Genomic DNA, 25575 nt, shown 5'->3' on the forward strand with positions numbered 1-25575 from the left:
ACCTTTTAAAAAATGTTCTCTAATCTACTTATAATTATCCATTCCTTTTCAAAACACAATGCTCTTCTGTCTCCTCTGTGTCACCAAGTAAATGGTTTCTCTGTTATGCCATGCCATGTTTTGCTAGTTCTAGTCTTTTCCTGGTTGTCCTGTGTCTTTTAAATTCAGTCTAAAGAATCATTCTCTGCTGCATTAATGGCTTTTAAACTAAGTTTCAACAACTCATTCCTATTCAGCCTCCTATTTTTTCTCCAGTTTTTCTGGCTTTGTTCCCATTTTGTGAACATGCATCATGGCTACTGCAATGGATATGTGATTTAATACCTACAGTTTATAGTAATGTGTTATGACATTTCATTAAATATGAGTACCTTTCTATGTGATAGGGGGAAGTATAATATTGCTTGGCAAAATTTCACCTGTAAACCACCTGTAATTATTTTCTGCCACATGATGGACACCGGGCAAAAGTGGCTGATATGTATGGTTTCTGTTTCAGCATTCTGATACTCATTTAAAGAACAAAAATAGTTGATTTAATTCTAGGAGAATGCAACAACAACAACAAAGGATTCAATAAGTCTACTATTCCAGAACTAAGAAATAGCTTTTTGTTAGATCACAGGTGGAAAGGGGAAAAGTAGAAAATTAGAAGGAAGTGTTGAAGAAGAAAGCACAAATGTGAAGAAGAATGTGACTACAAAACAGTACATTTATAAATATTTTTTTAAACTGAAAGTTTTTTGGATTATTAGTGTCTGCTAAAGATCTTAGCAGCTACACAAGCTACGCATCGGTTTTACATTGTCTCTATAATGAGAATTTAGAACCCTGTAAGTTGCCTTTCTTGAATTATACTTTCGTGCCCACCTCATTAGTAATTATACCTGAGTCGTGATTTTAATCAAGCAAATTCTCTCTTAACAGTACCTGAAGGTAAATTTGGGTCACACACCACAAATGACCTCACTGTAATTATATTTTTGCTTAATAAACATGGTTTATATTCTAGCCAATTAGCTGAGGTATAATTTAAAATTAACTGCAAATATAAATGTATGAGACAATAATAGTCTTTAGAGTATATTTATATGTAGCTATTTTAGGATGCCTTAGTTTCACCATCTCAAGGTAACAGTGGGATATAATTCATAACTGCAAGAGAATAATTGATAAGAATATATTAATTCATTACATAAGCTACATAGATAGATCCTGATCTCCTTTTATGATCAGGTGACCTACCTGGTGGATGAGGGGAAAGCTGTAGATGTGGTCTATCTAGACTGCAGCAAAGCCTTTAACACTGTCTCCCATAATATACTCCTGCAAAAGCTGGTAGCCCATGGCTTGAACAAGTGCACTCTCTGCTGTGTTAAGAACTGGCTGGAGAGCCGGGCCCAGAGCGTGCTGGTGAACTGGGCTGCATCTAGCTGGCGGCCAGTCACTAGTGGTGTCCCCATGGAGTCAGTGTTGGGTCCAGTCCTGTTTAACATCTTTATTCATGATTTAGATGAGGGGATTGAGACCATCATCAGCAAATTTGCTGATGACACCAAGTTGGGAGGGAGTGTTGACCTGCTGGAAGGCAGGAGGGCTCTGCAGAGGAAAAATGGGCTGATTCCGATGCGATGAAATTCAACAAGGCCAAGTGCTGGGACCTGCACTTTGGCCACAACAACCCTGTGCAGCGCTACAGGCTGGACACAGAGTGGCTGGGGAGCAGTCAGGCAGAAAGGGACCTGGGGGTACTAATTGACAGGAAGCTCAACATGAGCCAACAGTGTGCCCAGGTGGCCAAGAAGGCCAACGGTATCCTGTCCTGTATCAAAAATAGCGTGGTCAGCAGGACAAGGGAAGTGATCCTTCCCCTGTACTCTGCATTGGTGAGGCCACACCTGGAGTGTTGTGTTCAGTTCTGGGCCCCTCAGTTCAGGAAAGACATTGAAGTGCTGGAGCGGGTCCAGAGAAGAGCAACACGACTGGTGAAGGGACTTGAGCACAAGACCTGTGGGGAGAGGCTGAGGGAGCTGGGGTTGTTTAGTCTGGAGAAGAGGAGGCTTAGAGGTGACCTCATCGCTCTCTATAACTGCCCGAAGGGAAGTTATAGCCAGGTGGGGATTGGTCTCTTCTCCCAGGCAGTTAGCAATAGGACAAGGGGGCATGGACTTAAACTCTGCCAGGGGAAATTTAGGCTGGATATTAGAAATAAATTATTTACTGAGAGAGTTGTCAGGCATTGGAATGGCTGCCCAGAGAGGTGGTGGACTCACCATCCCTGGAGGTTTTTAAACTGAGATTAGACATGGCACTTAGTGCCATGATCTAGTAAATGGACTGGAGTTGGACTCGATGATCTCTGAGGTCTTTTCCAACCCAGTCGATTCTGTGATTCTGTGATAGATATAAACTAGAAATATATTATCCCTGTAATAGCTATCATGCGTTAACATTTCTTTTGTAGGTCAGAAGCATTTTACTTGCCAAAAATTTTGAAATAGCATGTGCAAATATATACAGCTGCAAAATATTGACTTACAAAACAGATTATTTGAAGGCTTCCTAAGGTGCTTCTATTAGCCTAAAATGTTAGGCTTTGCATGTGAACTTACAATGTGATGTTTTACTCCACAGTTCTTAACTGAAGTGACAGTGACACTATTCTGTTTCACTTAAAAAAAAAATATATATATATGCAGTTATTTTTGTTGATGAGAATTCTTTTTATTTATTTATTAATTTAATTATCTTGCTTCTCAATTTCCTTTTTTCAGGGGGGAGGGGGGAACATTGCGGGAGAAAGGCAGGATTGACAGTGAAATATGGGGGGAAAAGACAATCAATTAAAAATATTAAACAAGAATAACTGGTAATAATCCAAAGCAAATTATAGACTGATAAAATCATGCAATGTCCAAAATAGGAAGGGACTCACAAGAAACTTTGAGTCCAGCTCCTGTCCCTGCACGGGACAATCCCACAGTTCACACCATGTGTCTGAGGGCTTGTCCAGTCTCTTCTTGAACACTGTCAGGCTTGGGGCCGTGACACCTCCCTGGGGAGCCTGTTCCAGTGCTCCACCACCCTCTGGGGGAAGAACCTTTTCCAAATGTCCAACCTAAACCTCCACTGGCACATCTTCCTGACTTTCCCTTGGGTCTTTAGTTCTTCTGTTTCCTGTATCATGGAATTTTGCAGGATGCCTTACATATAGATAAGTTAACGTTAAGATATGGAGCATGAAAATACACTAATTTCTGCTTCTGTACACGTCCAGATAAATTTCAGAGCCTCTGTGGTAGGTCTGTGTGACAAAAGAATAGTTTAAATCAGTCAGAGTAAAGGGTTTCTCTTCCAGCATTATACCTTGTTTCCAGCAGAGACCAATAATGAATACAAAGGAACAGGGAAAGGGGTATGACTGTTTAAAAGTTTTGAAGCATCTGTGTATTCTCACTTACCCTCCACTGATATCTGATTTGTGGCTCAGAAATTTCCTGAGCTAGAGTTGGTGTCTTTATATTTAACAGTCCTTAATGTTTTTTTATCCTGTTCTTCCATCCAGTTGTTGGACTTTGTAAACATTTAGCAAAGTTTTTATATAGTTTTCAGGTTGACCAGAAATACTTCTTGATATTTCCTGCTTTTATTATCTATTGAAAATTTTAGTGTTATTTTCTATATTACCCAATTTATAAATCTGAAGCAGAGTCAGAAGAGCACTATTGGTTATCATTTTGTCCAGTTTCCAGCTTTTGATTTATTATTCAGAGCATGTACCTACAGGCAAGGTAGTCACATCACTGAATTTGAGAAGACAAGAAGATTAAAAAAAAAAATAAAAAACCACAAAGGCAAAACCTACACACATTAAATCACTTGAACCTCTTCTGCAACAGCTTTTTTGTTAGCTTTTAATTTTAAATTTTAATTTTAAATGAAAATATCTTGTTTGAAGTGGCTTCTGTTGAAGAAGAAGAGCCTTTAAAAATGAAGTTAAAATGCTAAAATAAATTTAAGCGTAATAAGGATAAACCACATAAAAGCTTTGAAAGGGTTATTCAGCCTATTCAAGCAAATTTCACTATTTAAGATTTTAGTTGACTTTGCAAAACCAGCTTTTTCAGTAATGTTCCAGATAGAGTAGCATGTAATAATGAATACTCTGAAATCGCCAGGACCTCAACCTTAGCTTCACAGAAACTAATGAGTATGTCCACTAATTGGCTCTTGTCCCAGAGTCTATTTCTCAAAGGAAAAAAAGTCATATTGTAGATGTATTTCTTTACAGTTAATTGCTCTTGCTATTGATGCTCTTAGAGGCATTTTGATATTGTACTGTGTGAATACATAAAAAGAGATTTTGAGTTAAATACTCTTATTGTGAAGACTAGATAGTCTTTAATGAAGATCCTGAAGAGAACTATCATGGCTTAGTAGTCAAAAATAATAGCAGGATTGGTGGCTGGCTGTAGTGATTAAAATAAGCTAAGAAATGGTTTTCATTCTCTTACATTAGAAAACAGTATGGATTATGGAGGTGGTATATTTGAGGTTATGGCTTGGATTAAATTTTACAAAATATGTTTCTTAATTAGTTGCCTTTACTGGTTAAAGCTTATGGAAATAAAGCTAAATGGAATGCAGAGTACAGGTCAATTAAGTTAAGATTTATAGGTTTGCAATTCTGCAAAGAAAGCATATTAAAATTTTGTGGTTGCAAGCTATTTTATCTTTTGGTCTTCATAGTGTAGGACTTTTTGCTCCTTATATGTCTGTGACAGTGTGTTCAGTGATTTGGATTTTGATCTGAAGGAACAGATTTAATGGAAAGTAGTACTCTGGCATGAAAATCTATGCATTTTCAAAGGTCTGTGAATTCATTGCATGCACGTGTCCAAAAACAGTGTATTTATTTTAATGGGACTTCCATGCTGAAATTCAGCAGTAACTTTCATTTAGTTCATCTTCTGAGGATGGGGGGGAAAAAAAAAAGGGCAAAAAAAAAAAAAAAAAAAAGGGCATTGTCACTATTTGGTTGATTTAATGGATTTTAGTATTGTATTGTGAGCTGTATTAGTTAATATAAATAATTATATTTCACTTAGAACTATTTTTTCTAGCTTTTCATTAGTGATATTTTCGTTTTTCACCAGCAGCTCTCTTATAGCACCTTTTGTGAGATATACTGAGAGATTATCTGTTCTATGAACAACTTCAGAAACACAAGCTCAGTTGATCAGATTTGTTAATTAAAATTGCCAAAAGTGTCCTCAGCTTTTTAAGAACTAATTACGTGATTTGTAAATTAGCACCTACAAATTCCATGGAAGTTCATAGCAATTGCAAGATTTGAAAAACAAACTCTAAGGCACAGCAAGCTTACTTTCATAGCTGAATTTTTGTGGCCTGTAATCAGGAATGCCTGGAACCAATGCATACGTGTCTTACAGGCTTCAGATTGCTCTTCTAAGTAAATCCAGCTGAAAATATGTTAGTGTGCTTGTAAATAAAGGATGGAAAGACTATGCAACCTGTAAAATTTAACGCTATTTAAATGATCTTTGTGTATTTAATTTCATTTTTTTACATTATTTTTTAAACTCAGGTAATTGCATGCCTTTTCCTTTTTCAGTTACCAGTTATACTGGTTCTGTAACTGTAAAATAACCAAAATGTGTTAAAGCAATGACTTGATATATACCATGAGAATGTGTTTCCATAATTTGCATTGTATTTTCCTGACAGATTTAGTTAAAATAAGTAGGGTACCCACTGGTAGAGCCTCTGGGGAACCAAGAAAGTTTGCCCCTTCTCATCTGTAAGCTCTTTTGAAGTAGGGAGTCCCCAATAATACATACAGTGATTAATTTTATACATACATATATATATATATATAAAACCAACCTTTATGTATGCATTTTAACCTCTTATATCCACTTCTTTAAAAATGTCACTGTCTTGTACCTAGATTAACCCAGCATAAAGTGACTGCAAAATTTTCATAGCAGCTACAAAGTTTATACTTCTCACTCTGTCATTATTGGGAATTTTATATACCTTGTCAATTTCTGATTCTCATTGTTTCTCTACCTCTCTAGCTTGTGATAGTGTTTTTTATTTCTTATTAAGCAATAGGCATGTAGCCATATAACAAGATGCTTCAGAAAAGCATGTACTCTGGCTTTTTCCTGGGGAAAGCTCTGTTGCACACAACCTTGTAATACTACCAGTTCATGAAACTGTGTAACTCTTCTGCTTTGAGTTCATATAGTGTTTATAATGATAGAACTTTTCATAACCAAAAGGATATGGTTTTGAGAAAACATTGTAAATCAGGTGTATTTGCCTCATGTTGAATTAAAAACTTCAGACAGAGCAGTTAATCTGCTTCTGAAAGCCAGATTAGGAAGTAATTAAATGTTTTGTCTATGTTATAAAATAACTGTCCATTTCTTAAAAAACCTCTCACACTCTCACACTGTTCTTTGAGGGATTTTAAATTAGCTGAGAGGTAATTGCTATTTCAGGAAAGGGCTCAGATTTAACCAAGTTATAAATCTCTGCAGAATCATAAATTTCCCCATTTTGGGGGTATACTTAAATTCTAACAGCTAACACTGTAGACACAGAGACATATGAGGCCTAAGCAGTAGAAACTAGAATCAACTGCCAAGAAAAATGAGTCTGACCTGAAGGGCTGGTTATGGTGGATAAATAAAGAATGGTTGGAAGTAGGTTGTTCTAAGTGCCACATTAGAGGCTGAGTTCAGGATTTGTATGTGCTTGTTTTGAGCTGACACTGAGTGTCTCCAAAACCAAATTGTGCAATTTGTGTTGCACTGCCAAGGCATGGAATTCCTCTTATGAAAGTTTACTTTAGGAAAACACAAAACAGGCTTGCCACCTGTTAAAGGGGTATTACTAAGGTTAACTGCCTAGAACTAGAGAAACAGGTTGGATTAGATGCATTATGAAGAACTTATATCCTTATACCCTTCAGTGAACTGAATGAGCCTGTTGTAAAAGAAAGTCTGGACTGTGTGATAGAGGAGACTATTGATTTTGTGAACACTGCAGAAGTGTTTACTGCAGAAGTTAGAAGGTGGACAGAGAGGGGGTATCTCAAGGTCTTCCTGAATTGCCCATGACTGTGTGTGCAAGGAGAGAGAGAGAGAGAGATACAGTTCAGCTCCTGCTGCACATCTTTTCCTTTCTCTTTTCCTTGCTTGTTGCATAGCTCCACTAACTTATTGAGTATCTCTCTTCTTCCATAGGTCAGCACTGCAGCTGAACCTATTTGTGAAAAGTGTTCAGTAAAGGAGCAGGAGACTGCAGAAAGACACTTAATCTGTCATAGATGTTCCTGAGGTCTTGGTGTGTTATGTGAGATGTTGGGGTCTAAAGCAATGAAGCACTGAGTATTCAGATACAACTGGATACACTGGGAAATATGCTTTGAACTACATTATAATGTAGGACCCTGAGAAATAAGGCCTTATACACAATGAATCAGTCAACTATTGTATATTTTGTCTTTCATTCCAACACATGTAAAATAGAGGAAATATGTGGATGCTGCTAAAGCTTTGGGACTATTGAAGGGGGGAGGAATCACCAAAACCTCCTACTGAGAATTGAAAAAAAATCTGTATAAAATAAGTCTTAGAATTCAGTGAGATGAAGATTTAGGTTTGCACACTGAGCAATAACAATAAAATACTTTATTAAATAGACCCTTACTGAATGCTGCCCATTCCATGCACTGAATGAAATTAAGTCAATTTTAGTACTTTTTTCAGCATTGATATTGTTGTATTTGTGCTACTTCGTAGTTTTTTATGTAACTTTTTCCTCATCATCCCTTCTGAGACATCAAGTCAAATGCTCAAGGCAGTTTTTTGCTGTCAGGGACACCGGATTGGTTAACTAGTATCAGTTTATTCCAAGAGTTAATGAAATTTAATTTTGTCAAGTGGTCCTCTTATGATTTCTGCTGGTTGTTTTTTGTTTTGCTTTGTTTTTTGTTTTTGTTTTTTGTTTGGTGGTTATTGTTTTTTAATAAAATTTAATCACTGAGTTTTAGTGATTAGTTTTCTCCAAGGACACATGGTGTGAAGAAGAAAAAAAGCAAAACCAGAACACCACCACCAACAAAAAACCACCATACTATTTCAGAGCATTCGCAATATTTATTCTTTCAAATCATGATTTCTCTTTTCTGCATTTGAATTCTGAGTATACAGATGTGGATGGCTGCTGCTCCTCTTGGCATATAGTTTCATGAACCTTCCATTATCTCCCTGAACAGGGTAATGTTAATAGTATTGAATTCCATTTATTTGGTTAACTTTGTAACCAACAACAGTAGTAGTAGCTCTACTGAGTACCCTGTGGTGAACCATATTTCTCTTCTAATGAAGCAAAACACTATGTTGATTTGCTCATGTGTTGAGTTGCTAATGTGTTTGCAATGGTAGTTATGGGTAGGCCTGTTATAGAGACTGTTGGGACGCTGCAGCATGTGACCTTTCTTTATTCCTTTTAATTAAGCTTTAATTCCCCTAGCTAAGACAGGACTTAAAAAAATTCCAGACAGTAACAACTGACTGAACTATAGGCAAAAAGAAGATACTATGTCACGTTTGTATAGTTTGTAGAAATGACAGCTTTAGCATTTATCAAGGACAATATTATAAAGCTGCTTTACGTGTAGAAATTCTGAAGAATAAGGAATTATTTTCAGACTTTCCACTAGTAAAATTTAGTCAATGTTACTGCAGCTGGTTGATGCCGTACTCTGCAATAGAGGGTTATTTTTTCTGGCCAAAGATGGTACAATAGATGTTAGGCTGCCTTCTTTTCCTTTACCTATAAAATATATAATAGAAGTGTAACATTTTATAATGGAATTATATGGAATTACAGCAAAGTTTTTAACAGATTACTGCAGGGGAAGGTTTCTAATAACAGTGAACAAAATCTTGTATGAAGCACGTTACATTCTTTGTTTTATGCTCACCTGCTTCAGATAGCTGGAGAAGATGTAATGTAGTCTCTTTACATCATTCTGTTTGGTTTTGGTTATCCTACTGTATTGGCTGAGATGAGCTTTGAAAGGTTGCAATAGTCATAAAGGATGTCTAAGTTCTTAAGGATGAAAATGTCTAATTGCAGCCAGAGGTACATGTATTAATATAAGGGGAGGCCCAACACACAGACATGCGCTCTTAAGAAATTACAAGAATACTTCCCTTAGTAAACAGAAAAAAAATATTCTACAAGATTAAATAGAAATTTAAAATTTACTGAACAACGTTTTTCCCTTCCGCTCTGTCTATGCAGGTTGGTTCCTGCTTCTGCCCTTTATTTTAGTCAGTTTCGTGTCTCTACATTTCACCAAGTGGAACCAAGTACTCTCTTGTTCCTGGGCAGTTTCATTTTTTTTGCTCAGCTCTGAGGCTTGTCTTGTCTGGTTCCAAGGTCGGTGCTATTATTCTTGCACATGTCGCACGGAGCTGTCTAGAGAACTTTGTCTGCAAGCAGGCTCAGTGGCTTGTCAGGCAGAAGTAATGTCCCTTCATCCAAGGGCGTTTCACATAGCCCAGGCTTCATAATGCAGTGTAATAGAAGAGTCAAAAAAGTAAACTGGCAACTAGTGTCTGTCACGTATGCTCAGACCAGTGCTGGTGTACAGCTCATATGTGAGCAGAGCAAACCTATAGCTGCCTGGTCCTGACTGCACTGGTGAACTCTTAACTCTTAATGTAGCAACACATTCTTCCCTACAAGCAGGAGTTGCCTATACGGAGAGCTTGCAAAATCTTTTTCTTTAAGTTGTGGGGTGTAGGGATGAGAGCGATAGCTGTTAAAGTGGTCTGAGCATTATTTGGGGTGAGAGGATAAAGATTTTTAAAGCAGTCATTGCAACTGACTTTAAAGGAGACATTGAAATAGTATGGAAGCATGCCTAAGAAATAAGTTTCAGACAAAAAAAGCACATTTTTCCTTAGAAATGAATAAGGCATGTTGCTCTGGCAGAGATTAGCCCTCAGGTAAAGTGACAATAGGAAAAGGAGCATCATCTTGGTAGTACGAGTAGCATTTGTTTCTCAGTCCACTATAGGACACGTTAAAGAAATAGCTCAGTACTTTTTTGAATAATCCATTTGCATTTCTTTTGGCTGAGACATAGTCCACCTTTCTCCATCCCATTTTTCTGTTAATACATTTAATGGCTTCTCTGATCATAGAGATTTTTTAGATTAAAATTTCATTAAGAATATAGGACATTTGAAAGATCTTTGTCAGAACACTCTTCTTTAAAGTGGCTGTCACTTAGCTCCTTGTTACATTTAGAATTTACATTTTAAAAATTAAAACCAAATAAATGTGACAGTTGTCTATTCCATGTTGAATGTTTTTCTTGCTATTGCATGATATCATGATCACAATTCAAATTTTAAGGAGGACTGATTATCATCAATGGATAAAATTACCTTTTCCTTTTTTTGTGTTTGTGATAGTATAAAATACAATAGATATTTGTCAAGGGAGCTGAATCTGCCGATCCGGAGTTAGCTTGTTGGTAGCACTACTGGGAATAGATCACAGGCTTCTTGACCTGTGATAAACTTTCAGGACCGTGTTACCATTTACTGCCGGAGAGTTCTGTGAAGAGTCACTAGTTAATACTGAAAATTTATTGTAGGGTGAAAGTTTCACCTTTCTTTATGAGAAAAGTACTCTTGTGTTATGTAGATACCAAATGACCTCACCTTACTGTGTGATACGACAGCACCTGAAATATGCGTCTCCTTAGAATGTGCCTTGTTCTTGGATCAGAAAAGGGTTGAAGAATGGTGGGTGGATTAGGCACTTCAACAGGAAGAAGTCATTTTCTTTCAGGTATATGGTGAAAGTAATTCTGTTCAGTCACAGTCAGTTGATTTAACTCATCCACATCAAGTCATAATACTGTGTGGAGTCATGATTCTCAATTGCTTGAACAGGATATGCCTTCCTTAGTGAGGCAAACACTGTGTGTCTTGTCATCAGTAATACTTCAAACAGAAAGACATTTTATAGTCAGAACAAAAAGCTTGATAGAATTAAAACACTTAAATAAATACAGTCTGAAACATTTTCCTAGAGAATTAATAAAACCAATATATTTTTATATGTTCTGTGGAAGAAAGGGTCTGACAGCTACTAACCAAAACCTGTTGGGATATTTTTTCCAAGTATGAGCATGTTGAATAAAGCAAGCTAAGCAGAAAATATTTTTGTGAACCACTGACTTACTTGACCATGTATGTAAAACAGTTTTTAAATTGTTAGAAAATTTTATTGTTCCAGATATCTGTCGGACTTTTTTCCTGTCTATTAATTCTGTTTTACCTGTCTGTGCACTTTTCAGTCTTAGTTTCTTTACTAGGCCAATTAGTTCAATTTTTTCACTTGCTTTCAGTTGACTTAAGCCAACTTCTATGCTCCACATCCCAAGGTGCAGAATTTTTATTCAATGCCAGTGAATTATTTATTTGTCTTTTTCATTCTTTATTTGTACTAACTGTACCAAATAGAGTAGTTGAAGAGATTAATTTTCCTTTACCACTTTTCTGTCAATAATTCCAGCATTTTCTTTCCTTTGTAATGTACTTTTATCTGTACTGACTGGCTCTGTCTTTTTGCCTCTTAATGTGCATGTTGCCTAAGGTCTGTTGACTTTTAATGAACTAATAATCTGCTGCATCTCAAAACTGCAGTTGCAAGGACAGGCCAATTCGTCCAGGTGGAAACATCTGCAGAATAAATGAAACCACTGAGAAAACTGGGTACTAAAAATCTGGATTGTCTCAACTGAGACAGCAAAACCTGCAATCTTTCAGATTTATGATAAGGCAAATCCTAGGTGGATTTTCATATGAATGGCAAAGAAAAGCATCTTCCTGATGCAACATGCTTTCCTTCACAAAGGCAGGTTTGAAATCCTTAAGAAAATGAAAATGCTAGCCTCATTTAGAGCACATAAATAGTTAACATTACAATAACAAGCACTATGACCGATGTTATCTTATTAGTTTTATTAACAGAAATAACTGAACTATTTTGTCTGAGATTGTGTGCTAAGAAAACACAGTCTTGATTATTGAAAATAAGATTTTAGCATTTAACCTTTTAACAGTTATAATTTGGCAATTTAATGACACATAAAATATTATTTTGTAATGAGAAACTTGGAGGAACTGAAAAAATAAGAGATGGTATCAGTCTTACTGGTAGGAGGTATAGAGTGTGAAAATGTCTGCTACTTTCTGAGACTGTAATCCTGCAAAGGGAGTTTTCAAAATGAGAAAACTACTCTGAACTTAAATTTGCCTTTACCAGAAAATTGTTTCTTTAAAATTACATGTCTCTGAGTTTTAAAGCTCTAAATGTCTAGTGCCAGATTCTACATCTTTTACAGTGAGACAGGTAGTTTCTGAAGGAAGAAAATATATAATATAAGCAAGAGTGCTGGAATGAACTCTAAATCTTCACTGCAAAACTACTTGCTAAAACTGTCCAACTAATTTCTAAAACTCAGAAGCAGTCTTTATGAACATATAGAAACATTCTTGGAGAATTTACCAACACAAGTCCAATCCCTCTCCTCCCTTTAGGAACATAATGCAATGGTAGATGAGGAACACTTTCTCCCCTCCCTTTCCTACCCTGAAGCAGATGCAAGCTCATGGTTTAAAGTCTGTAAATTAATTTATACAGCTGCCAGGCATACCTCATTTTTCCAGGCTTATGAAGGTCAAATGCTTTTTATTTAATCTCCTTATGCTTTAAATTAAAGTTTAAGAGTCCTTGGGGTCTTCCAGCACCCACACCCCAGCAAGAAGTGATGAAGTGTGTAAAAATACAAATTCCCATCTTTTCATCTAGATGTAATTCTTCTATGTGCAGCAGCAAAGGAAAAAGATACTCTAGAAGACAACACATGAGTTCAGAGGATTTTTTTTTCCTCCTAGGTCAGCCTGTAATAAAAGGAAATTACTATAATAATGAAATTTAATTTAAATATATAATTTATATAATTTAATTTGTATAATTCAAATGATAATATTATTTCCATAATAACAACCAGGTCTGTTTTCCTTGCAAAAATGACTGTTTTCCAAAGTAGTCTGTGAGCTGACTGGCTGACTTATTCCTAGATAGATGTGATGCAGTCTTCATCAAACATCTGAATTTTTTCACATAATTTTTCCCCTTAATATTTTTGTGTCACACATGCATTGTTATTCAGTAGATTATTCTCTGTAAATGTTTTGCTATGGCTGCACCCAATCAACTTTGTTTTGCATAATCATTAAGTACTTTACTAAGAATAGTTTTTATTTCAAGAATGGAACTGCATGCATATTTAAGTAGCTTTTTTCCTAGCAATATATGGCTATAACAATTTAACTTCAATGTGTCCTAATTGTTTATGATTAGAAACAGTCATCACAGTTATGTAAGATGTCTTTATTCTCAACTATTTGTCTTTGTTCTCAATGTAGTATATGCAATACCTTAAAATTCAGATGAATTCAGAAATAAGGACACTCACAGGAGATACCAGTTTTGTGTTGATTTGTGGTGTGTGTGTTTGTTTGTTTTTTCTTTTCAGATGGATTTGTCTACCATTATGATTTATAAAATTAAGCATTTTCATTGTTGTTTATGTTATGTGGATTATTTCAGTGTGGATTATTCTTGGTGCTATGGGATCTGCCTACTTAAATTTGGTTTGTATTCTGGAGTGAATAATCTTTATGTAGATTAATGTTACTTTAAGACGCTTTTTTGTTTAGTTTTGCTTTTTAATATGAAGTGTGTGTCATAGGTAATAGGTCAGTAGTTATCCACTTCTGAGTGTGAATATTTAGCTTAGTGTTTGATGTTCCATTTTCAGTTGAGACAACAGTCTTAATTTCTGCTGATTTGACCAGGTGTTTTTTCATTCCTTTGACAATCTCAGAGGTCCATACATATGTCACTCTCAAATCCGAATGCTAATGCTCTGCATGCTCAATGTCCTCTAGAATAACAAGATGCTACTACTATTTGTTCTCTTTGTTATATTTTTTCTTTTCCCCAAAATGTAAGGGAAAAGAGGCATAATGCTATAGTGACTTTATTAGGCCTCAGCAGTTGAAAATTCTTCAGATATGCTATCCATAAAGGTCTATGTTTTGGGTTTTTTTTTAAGTCTATGTTTCAAGCACTGCTGATATCTGTACCTCTGCTTTGTCACCTCATGACTGACCCCAGCTTTCTACAGGCAGTGGTGCTGTAAGATTTGAGGGGAAGGCAGAGAGTTGTTGCTTCCTCCCTCTACCAAATGTAATGATTACTGACACCATTCTACAAAGTCCTTTGATTACACTTCTTCTAGCCCTTTTCTGCTTTTCCTACGTCAGAAAATTGCCATTTCTTGAATGAGAACATACTTTGGGATGCCTGCCAATAAACTCTTTAGTTTACGTTAGAGTGTTTGCTTTTTTTTTACATTTCTTCAAGTGTTCTTAAAATGGATCAGAAGTTAGTCTGCATCATTTTGCTCATGAAAGTCACAAATCCAAGATTTTTCAGTGCAATTCCTTATATTTGTGATAGCATGAGAGAAAGCAGTGGAAATCTTGATCAACATGTCATTCCTCAGAAAAGAGTTTTTAAGGATTGCTTAGTTAAACACTTATCATACCTGAGACAATGTTTTGTATCAGATCTATAGAAAGAAGGATTTTCAGATGGAGAATTTTCAAACAAATAACTGACACGAATTCATCACAGATCTCTGCAACATGTTATCCCTAGTCTCACTCAGCTGTTGTAACATCTTATTTTTTTTTTTTTTCTCTCCAATGAGAATATATTCTGTGCAGTGTTGTTAGAGAAAGCAAAAAAAAAAAAAAAGTTATGTATTGAATGATACAGTTATCCCTTTCCACACTAGACCTTATAGTACAAAAACTCTTGCTGCCCAAGTGTGGTGTGGTTGGGTGTAATTTCTTATGACATTGTAGACTATTCAAAATCTGGTGTTGTACACAATTCAAATATTATTTTGTGCACCAGGAATATAAGATAAACATTTTCTGTTCTTTATTGTTTATATTTTTATTAGATTGTACTCTTTTCAAAGGAAAAAAATGAAATTATTTACTTTATCAGATTTTCAAGCCTGCTTTTGTGATGCAGATTTAGTTACTGAACATTGTTTTTCATGCATAAGTGTTGACGAAGTTTTGACTCGTGTTTTCACTAGCCTAACACACATATGACAGTGGTATTCATGTAAATTGCACGTAATTATTAGATCTGTACAATTCAAAAGTAATTTGTTGTTAAGTTATTACATTACATCCATTACGCTTCCTGCTCTTGGTTCCAGTGATAATCTTTGACTTCCATACTTAAACTGCAATTAAAAGCTTTAGAAGCTGCTTTGAATGTTTTATTGGCACAAATATGTCAGTAGAGACAATTTCTGCTAACTATAAAAAGCATTAAGTACCTCAGTAGCATTTTTTATAAAAGCATAGTATATTTTTATGTAAAGAGCTTGCTTTTATGCTAAATTGCTAGGAAAGCAACTAAACTTCTTCAAAACTTTCTGAAAAATATGGGATAATATCTCCTGTAGCAAACCTGTATTTCTTGTTTGTGCTTTGTCCTTGTCTTCTACTGATCAACAGATTCTATTAGATTAGTATATTCTACTAATCAGTAAATTCTTGTTGATTTTTCTTAAATTCAAGCAGTATAACAGAAGTCTGAATTCTGCAGTTGTAAAGAGTCACCTGGCTTCTAAAGAATCAATGTAAGGGTGGCCTCTGTGGGAAAGAGAAATCAACACCAATGCCCTTTTGTTTGATTTTAAAAAGTTATAATTTGGCATGAGATTTCTGAGCTTTTTCGACATTACAGAATGGTTTTAACAAAATGGGTGTCTATGGATTGTTCAAGCCTAGCATTGCATGTAGTATAAAAGGTTGTTTTTCTTTTTTAAATCATGTTTTTTATAGATTTTCTGCAATGTCATCATGCAACTTGCTGCTTTTTTGATGATATAATTTTACTAGCTGCTATGGGAAATAAATTTCTTTCTCATTTCCAAAAGAAAATATTTAAATAAGAAACAGCAAACTAGGAATTAAAAAATCAAAGTATTGAAAAACATGTGTAACAGCACTCTACTGGTATAATTTAAATATTGTAACTATTTGGGATACTTGCTAGGACTTTTGAATTCTAGTGTAAAATGTCTAATTTAATATGAGATTTTTTTTTTGTATTTCCCCCAGTCTTAAATATTCATGGTCAACTAACTGCTTTTATACTAATAAGTACTTTCAGATTAGCCATCTAATATTTTTTTGTTTTGGAAAAAGCTGTTTTTTATACAAGACAAGGTATTCTGTTTATTCCATCATAGAATTGTCTGAGCAGATACTAATTGCATTACTCTTAAAATTTTGGTTTATGTTTAGTTTTCAGAAACTGTTGAAGAAAAGACATTTATCACCACCACCACGCGGATGGGGTCTGAAATGGATCTTGAAAACTACCAAACTGCTTTAGAAGAAGTACTCACATGGCTTCTCTCTGCTGAAGATGCATTACAAGCACAAGGAGATATATCCAATGATGTAGAAGTTGTTAAAGAACAATTTCACACCCATGAGGTATATATTTATACTAATCTTCCAATAGTCATTTATCTGGTTGTATCCCATAAGAAGGTAAAAAATTCAAAACAAGTATATTTCTAGTTTATTTTATTCCTCTCTTTTTTTTTTTTTTTTTTTTTAATTTGGAGAATTTAAAGGTAGTACTGGAGACTGTGCCCTAGAATCAGAGAATCATTTAAGCTGGAAAAAGCCCTTGAGATAGTAAAGTCCAACTGTAAACCTAACACTGCTAAGTCCACTACTTAACCCTGTCACCAGGGTTATATATCTTTTATATATCTCCAGGGATCGTGACTCAACCACCTCCTTGGGCAGCTTGTTCCAATGACTGACAATCCTTTAGGTGAAGAACACTTTCCTGATATCCAATCTAAACCTCCTCTGGTGCAATTCGAGAATGTTTCATTGTGTCATATTACTACATGACTCACCTCGTTACAGCCTACTTTGAGGTAGTTGTAGAGAACAGTAGGTTGGCCTTCCTCTTCTCCAGACCAAATAACTTTTTGCCCTATGCAAAAATTTAAAGTGTTTATTTCTGTTTTGTGTTACAAGGTTTGGAGAGGGGTTAAAAAAAAGAAGAAAAAAACAAAGAAAACAAAGTTGAAAATCATGCTTGGAAAGTGGTGGAGTTGAAGATATTTCTTTGAAGTCTGTTTTTTCCTTCCAAAGAATCAAACTTAAAACTGGATTTTCTATTATTGTCAGGGTTTTATGATGGAGTTAACAGCTCACCAAGGACGTGTTGGCAATGTTTTGCAAGTTGGAAGTCAACTGCTATCAATGGGAAAACTTTCAGACGATGAAGAGAATGAAATCCAAGAACAAATGAATCTACTTAATTCTCGATGGGAAAGTCTCAGAGTAGCAAGTATGGAAAAACAAAGCAAGTAAGTAAGATGTCAGGTAAAATAAGATACATGGAGCTTGATGGAAACAAACATGGTATTGAATAATGTCTGGGATTCTTTTTCACTTCACTGTGAAAACAACTCCATCTCAGATATTTTTTTAACCTGCAATTTGATGTGTAGTGACTTTGAAGCTTACATGTTGATATGAGACTGGAAGCAGCACAAATCAGCAGCTGTCAACAACTAGGACACTAATAACATTTTAAGCGTAATTTATACAACCTACCTCACTTGTGAATGTTTCAGCAAGTATCATGCAATATTTAGCTACAAGGGAGTGAATCTTTACTTTGATACAAAAGGAAAAGGGAGAAAAATCTTTAAGACCTGTACAACTTGATCCCATAAAAATAGTAAGTGGGAGCTTAGCTTTTCGGGAAATATTGTTGTGGTTTTATCTCAGGACAAATTACACTATTCAAAAAAGGGCGAGTCCTATAGCTTAAAGTAAAATACAATTAGAAGTAGAAAAATAATCAATTAGTCACATTAGTCTCTGAAGCATTTTTAATATTTCTATTTATTATTTTGAAATGTTAATTTACATAGTGCTATCCCAATGAACATGTACTAAGTGAGAAACTCTTCAATCTTTTTTCTCAGTACAGCTGGAGACTGACTCCTTTTGCGAATGTGATTTTATTAAAAGCTGAATATCTCCAGTAGTGAGACCAATGGCCTCGCCCAGCATCCTTACTGTAATAGAATAAGAAAATATAAGCTTTAGGGAAGATACATGACCTCCCAAAACAGCATCCTTTCATCTCCTTTTGCCATTTGTGGAGTTCAAATATTGAGCCCATGGCTCCGGAGACCAAATACTGGACTGTGACCTAATTTTGCATGTCTTATGTTATGAAGTTCTCCACAGAACTCTCCTGACCTCAAGCTGTTTACAGATGGGATGGAAGCAGTTTTGTGTATTTGATAACTTGCTTTTTTTTTCTTCTTCCATCTATTTATTCAGTATCCTCTCAGACCTGTTAGCATCCCTGGCATCCTTTGTTATTGAATTCCACAGACCTCTCAACCAATATGGGTGTTACTTTCTTGAGGAATGGCTTCTTCTTTGTAACTGGTAGCTCAAGTGATTCCCTGTAGTTAATATGTTAGAAGTGAGGGTCAACAGTTGTATACATTTTCTTACTCGCTCCATAAATATGTAATTTTGGTTATTTGTATTGCTGCTCTTCGAGGTTTTCCGGTTCTACCATATCTTCTTGAATCTGAGGAGACCAGAATTGCCAAAAATATTAAAGGGCAAACTGTGTTTTTCAACAACTGCATAATATTGCTCTCTTTTTTTTGCAATATGTTCTTAGTAATCCCAAACATTTATTTTCAGCTTGATGCTGAGTATTGAGATTATTTTCTTTATCTTTCTTCGACAGTCTACAAAACTGTTGATGGGTTTCAGATGTTTCAACCTAACTGCCTCCAGCTTTATTTTTTTTTTTCAAGAGAGGAGACTGCAAAACTTTACTGTAGGCAGTTTTTATCTGCCATGCTTATTTTCATTTAAATCAATACACACAAGTAGCACCCTTACCTCTAAGAGTGATACTGTGTCTACTGAAATGTCCTTTGACACCAATTGTTAAACTTACCTCCCAAATGCAGCTGCAGGTCATTGCTTGGAAAATTGAATTGTCTAGTATCTTCTGAAGCATGTCATACTGAGGTAATAAGAAATCAGTAGAAGACAAAGTTATAAGGGCTTCACAAAGAATGTTTTGTTATTATTTAATTTCTCATACAAAAAGATCTGCGATAAATTCAATGAACTTCGAGTTAGGGCAAGAGAAAATTTCTCAGGAGTGATATCCTTAGATATGGCTAATTTTGGCCTATTGAGTCAAACCCCTGTGTTTCAAGCACCAGCTGGAGGATTGTGGACAGCTTTCATATTACAATGTAATGTTTTCCTGGGTTATTATACACTGTTTAAACTCCCAGGATCTATCTTCTACTTCAGTTTAAAGTGTAATCTTCTGAGCATTTTGCTGTAATCTAGTCTTTGAGGCAATAGTGACCTGTTTCTCCAAAGAAAGATGGTGTTTGTGAAGAGGAGAAAAGCAAGGCTGACTATGCTGTAATGGTAATAAGAAGTGTAACAGAAGTTAGTGCACTTTACAACACAGGGGAAACAAACGCAAGAAATCAACAAAGAGAGGAGAAAGATATACTGATGATACTGTAAAAGTGAAAGGGTCTTGTGAAAAGTGATTTAAGAGGTCAGAATATTAGAGGAGGTTTGGAACACAGCAATGGTACTGTGTAGAAGCAGCTGAAATTGGATTGCTTGTGTATTCACTATGTGTTGAAAGTATTTGACTCTTCTAATAAGCAATACATTAGCACGCTAAAGGAAAACAATCTGTATTTTCACTTCTTCCTCCTGATCTTCCCCAGATAAGATTCTCTATAGTAAAGCCTCTCAGTGATAAATGAACAACTAGAGAGGAGAATTAATGCAATGTACCACTTTACGGAGAATTCCACAACTATTAGAACACATGCAATTCACTGAAAAAGTATTTTGTATTTGAAACTTATGAGTGCCATACCATAAACGTAATCTCCTGAAGTATATAAATAAGTACTAAAACCTCTATCTGATGTTTATAGAAGTAATCTGAAGGCCTGGAAGTACCTGCAGAATGTGAAGAAACAAGAAACATTCTTTTGCTTAAGAATCAACTGCGATTAAATTGTTTTCTGTGATTATTTAATTTTCAAATTTATGGTCCCTGCTGCAGAACAGTATTGATTCTATATAATAATTATTTATATCATCATATCTTGGTTTTCTTAAATAAAATTCTCTTTAGCGTGTTTTCTATACCATTTATTGCTAAAAAAATATCTGTAGGATGAAACTGTGTTTAATATTTATAATCACTTCATTTGGAACATCAAGTAAGACAGTAAGACGCACATTTGAAAGTGAAGAAGGACTGAGTTAGATCTGAGCTGGCTAATTCCTTGTGAACCAGGGGTTATAATAAAGCAGGGTATCAGCTTCCTGTACTCTAACCGTAAAGAAAGTGATTAGAGTGAGAAAAACACTACATGGATCTTTTGGTCATTTTGATCAATAATTATCAGTTTCCAGAAAAAAAAAAAAAAATCGTAGTACATCATGAAGATCCATGACATTTTCTTCTTAGAAAAAAATCTTGAGAGAGATTATACAGAAAAAAATTACAGTTTGATGTCTACTTTTTAGAGATTTGGATTAATGAAGCCCTTCCCATTTCTTTGAACTTTTTTTTTTTTCAGTGTCTCAAGTTCTGTTGAAGTTTCAGTTTGTGTGATTTCTTTTCATTGGTCCTTCCTTCCAAGAGCTACCATCTGGAATTTCAAAATATAATTACTGTTTCTAGAAAGTAACATAGCTGCACAGAGCTCCAGGTGGAACACCTGATATTATCTGAGTCCATCTGGGACCAGTGAGGTACCATTCAAGAAACAGTTGTTACTAAAACCTTATTTCAAAACAAACTTTTAATTTCAAAAAGCTTGTTTGCAAGCTTTTATTTACATGAAGTTGGCCCAGCTCAGTGTTTGCCTTCCATTTTTCCCTTTTTCTGTATTCACTTTTCTGCATTAGAAGATATGCTTAATGTCTGCATACTCCTAAGGATTCTTTTGATTACTGCTTGCAGGCTTGCTTGGTTTCACAGACAGCCTTTTATAATTTCTCTCCAATACCACTCCTGTTTCAAGAGACTCTGATTTGGCTCATATTCTTATGGGTACTACTAAAACTTGATTATCTCTGTTCAGGAGTTCTAAGTCAATTTTTTTTTTCACCTACGCAGATACAAGTGATAGTTTTGAGATAAATGATTAGTGCTGTTAACTGCCACAAGGGGAGGAGAGGGAGGGAGGACAAACAGTGTTGTTTTTGTGGGGTTTTTTTTGTTTGTGTGGTTGTGTTTGGTGTGTGTGGTGTTTTGTTTGTTTGTTTGTTTGTTTGTTTTTGGTAACAGCTAAGTTGTTATGACTAAAATACCCAAGTCTTAGGAATTTTTTAAATATTTCCTTTTGCACCTCTGTTTGAAAATATCACGTTCATTCTTCTTGCCTGTTAGTTTTGGGGTATTTTAAGGATATATGTTTCTGCTATCTGGTTACAAAATTTATTATTTGCATAAATGTGTTAAAGTTTATTTTGAGAAGGTCTTTCATCTAATGTCTTTTCTTTTTAAAACAAAGGCCATTTCAGGGACAGAAAGACAATACCAAAGCGATGGAGGTTCAGTTAGATTTAGTGCTGAAATTCCACCATCTGTTAAGTCCCCAACCTGTATCATTCCTGGGGCTCTTCCTTCCCAGGTGTGGGACTTTGCATTCATGTTTGTTGAAGGTCATAAGGTTCCTCTAAACCTGTTTCCTGCCTCTCTATAGGTTTTCTAAATTGCAGTTCTGCCCGTGAGTGTAAAATGTGAAAGTTGGTATATTCACAGGATTCAGAGTATTTTGCATCCCTAAATTTGTAGGTGATCCCAAGGATTGTTTATAAACTGAGGAATAGTATCTAAGAATTAAGTATGAGTTAGCTGAGATACATACAAAGAAAGCATTAACTAGCGATATGATTGTTTTTTACAGTATGAGTTAATACTGTGTATATAGTACCTATTTTTAACTATATAAATAGTTAATATTCATTATTATAAATATTTCATTATAAGAGCCCAAATATTTGTCTAATTTTGAAAAAATTCAAAACTGGAAGGAAATTTTTTTTCCAAAATAGATAGGAAATAAAATAAATAACAACCAACAACAGAAGTGCTGAAGTTTGAGACATATGCCTTAAAATCTGAACAGTCCACAAATGAGATATGAGATTTCACATGTTACATCTGCATGACACGGATATTAAATCCTAGTAGTTCAGAAAAATTCAAACATGCACCAAAAAGTAATTATCTACATGTTCAATTTAATCTTCTGTGGTGGTTAGTTTGAGAAATACTCAGTGTTTCTTGGAAAATAAAGAATGATGCTTACTTCAGACATATTTAGACATGGATTTTCAAAAGCATACAATTCTGGGTTTGTTCAAACTGTCTTGGGAAAATCCAAAACTCTTTGGCCAAACTGAAAAGTACTTGCTTTACTTGAGCGTACCTTGAAATTGTGACAGCTGCATGTTTGGATTTGTATCGCCATCTCTTGAGTTACCTAACTGGTCATGGACAAGACCTCTTGCACCCCTGTGGAGCAGTGTGCTCACATAACACCGCTGCCAGTCTGCAGTTCTGCAGGTGCTGTGGGAGAAAATGTACTTAAGTTTTGATCATTAAAATAACCTTTTAGGGGTAAAATGTCAGTGTGAAGTTCAGGAATTCTAGGTGCTATTGGTCAGAGATACACAATTTATAATAGCTTTCTAATTTCGGCTGCATTTTCAAGAAGCCAACAAGACACCAGCTGAGAAACAAGTAGAGTAGAGTAGGACTGTGCCATCTTTTTTACACAGCAGTTTTCTCCAGTCTGAAAGTTCAACTCAGACTTTCAAATCTCCAAGTTGAGTATTGAGGAGAGTGACTTTGGTCTGTCAAATCTAAGTAAAGTTAAAAATTGTATGTTGTGTGAAAGAGAGATAATACAAATAACTACTTGTAATTCCATTACACAGCAATGATTTATACATTATTTTAAAAATACTTTTCGTCAGATGAAGATTTTATTTAGGAATGATGTTCGGAGAATTTCTAAAGATGGCATGTATAAGTGAAGGATTTTCAATGGATTTCTGGACAGATAATTTTGGAGCTATCAAAATACTTTTTTTTTAAAATTTATTTTAAGCAAGTGTTTCCTGTTTAATTCTCTAGAGCATTCTCCATTGAATAACTGAAAATTTAATAATCTCTTCTGTTTAATAGCCTAAATTTGAGGGAGCCTGGTTAGGACAGGTCTCTGAGCACTTTTCTGTACTTGCCAATACCAGCTTTAAGAAATCAGATGTAGAGATTTTGAACTTCCAAGCAACTCTAATAGAAATGCAACTAGATGTCAAAACTTCAACAGTGTGTTATATGTAGTATTGAGATTCTAAAAGTGTATATTTTTTTTTATTCTGGCTAGAGTTGTAGCTTCATGAAGATCAGCTAAGAGTGTACGGGGTAGATATTTCTGCCTGTTGTTTTCTTTCATGTATAAATTGGAATTCTGTTTTCTTTGTTTTACAGTTTACATAAAGTCTTAATGGATCTGCAGAATCAGCAGCTAGCCCAGTTAGCGGACTGGCTGACAAAAACAGAAGAAAGGACAAAGACAATCGATTCAGATCCCTTAGGTCCAGATCTAGATGACCTAAAACGTCAAGTAGAAGAACATAAGGTATGCTATGGTTTGCTTCCAAAAAACAAATTCAGTTTGTGGCATTTTAAAACTCTACTCCTGCCATTAGAACATAATGAACTAGTATGGAATCATGGTTTAATATTGATGGTTTTGTACAATGAACAAGCTTTTGTAGATTTATTTTATTACAACTCTCACTTTTATCCTGATTTAAAAAAGAAAAACAAAACTTCTTTTTTTTAAATATCAGCAATGTACTAGACAATGTGAAGTGGCTGTAACATCATTTCATTATACAGTACAATAAGAATATATCAGATTTTTTTAATACCTATGTTTTTTTATTTTTGTGTTGCATTTTTTTTTTCTTGTATGCTGTAGTAGCAATGATCCAGTAGTCATAATTATACTACAATATCTTGTTAGGATTTCTGAGACTCCGAATATGTAACTGTACAGCACTATAGAATAGACTCTAGTTTCTAACTGTAGAAAATACTTTCTAGTATTGTCTTTAATTAATGAAAAATAACAAACTAATAAATGGAGTGCAAGAGAAAATTTGGCCACTTTTCCTACCTTCTGTTAAAGCAATTATTTGTTTGGGAGAATTAGAAAGAAAGAAACTGTATAATTTCTCTAGTAACTTTGTTTCTTTTAGTGAAATAAATAGTCTGGTTTCATATTAATTTAAATTTTAAAATATATTTATATATGTTTCTGTGAACATGGTGATGATGACACCAAGACACAGAACAGTACAGAAAACACAGATGATTTTTGAGGTCATGGAGATTTGCTGTGATAACCTGTTAATGTTTCTACATTAGTGGTACAAATCAGTTGACTTCCATAGTATCCTAAGATATTTTAACATTTGATGCTTGATGGCCTGTATCAGTGCTAATCCAGGTTCTAGAGGGCAGATCATCCCCCTAAAAAAACAATTCAAATTGAAAACGGCTTTTACAGTTTTTTGAAAAAGGAGGCCAAAAGCTGCAAAAGACTGCATGACCCACTTCTGTGTTAAAGGCGATTTTTCTGAATTCTCATTAAGGAGTGCTACTGATGGAAAATACAAATTCTACACCTAATGCTGCTATTTGTGCTATCCATGCTTGCCCTGTGAGAAGGCAATGCACTTCAGTATGCGGGTTTGCTAGCTGAGCATATATTCTGCCATTAATTTTTCCCTTAAAAAAAAAAAAGACAACAGTCAATTATGAAATGGCACTTAGAGAAAGGAAACGGAAAGATTTTGAAAACGTGAGAACTAAGATTTAAATAACTTTGTTCCTATTTTAATGCATTTCATATTTGAATACAAATGTAAAATGTAATCCTTTTATTTATGCCATCTGTGCTGTTTCTTTCTAATATAGAGAAAAATGGTTATTTACCTTGTATTTTGAATATGCTGAGTGAAGACATGCAGAAATCTTCTTTTCCCACATACTAGCTCTTTATTCTTGGTGTCATGAGTTAGTCATCATTATTTATTTATGTATATTGCTTTTCAAATCTGTTTTCTGTACAAGAGATGATTTAGTTAATAAGATGGAAAGAAAAAGTTTTTAACTTCAATTAAAATTCTATTCAGGTAT

The 25575-nt window shown here is 35.0% G+C and overlaps 1 protein-coding gene across 21 annotated transcripts in view; it reads left to right on the top strand.

The window, feature by feature from the left end:
- The window catches only part of DMD (dystrophin), a 1272535-nt gene that overhangs the window by 467143 nt on the left and 779817 nt on the right, over positions 1 to 25575 (top strand). For all 21 annotated transcript variants that reach the window (XM_065049958.1, XM_065049956.1, XM_065049960.1 and 18 more), the window contains 3 exons: positions 16533 to 16727; positions 17442 to 17623; positions 23857 to 24007. In XM_065049958.1, the coding sequence (XP_064906030.1) occupies positions 16533 to 16727; positions 17442 to 17623; positions 23857 to 24007 (528 nt within the window). The remainder of the gene's footprint in view (positions 1 to 16532; positions 16728 to 17441; positions 17624 to 23856; positions 24008 to 25575) is intronic.

Source organism: Columba livia, chromosome 1 (assembly GCF_036013475.1).
Source record: "Columba livia isolate bColLiv1 breed racing homer chromosome 1, bColLiv1.pat.W.v2, whole genome shotgun sequence".
In the NCBI taxonomy this organism is placed as follows: domain Eukaryota; kingdom Metazoa; phylum Chordata; class Aves; order Columbiformes; family Columbidae; genus Columba; species Columba livia.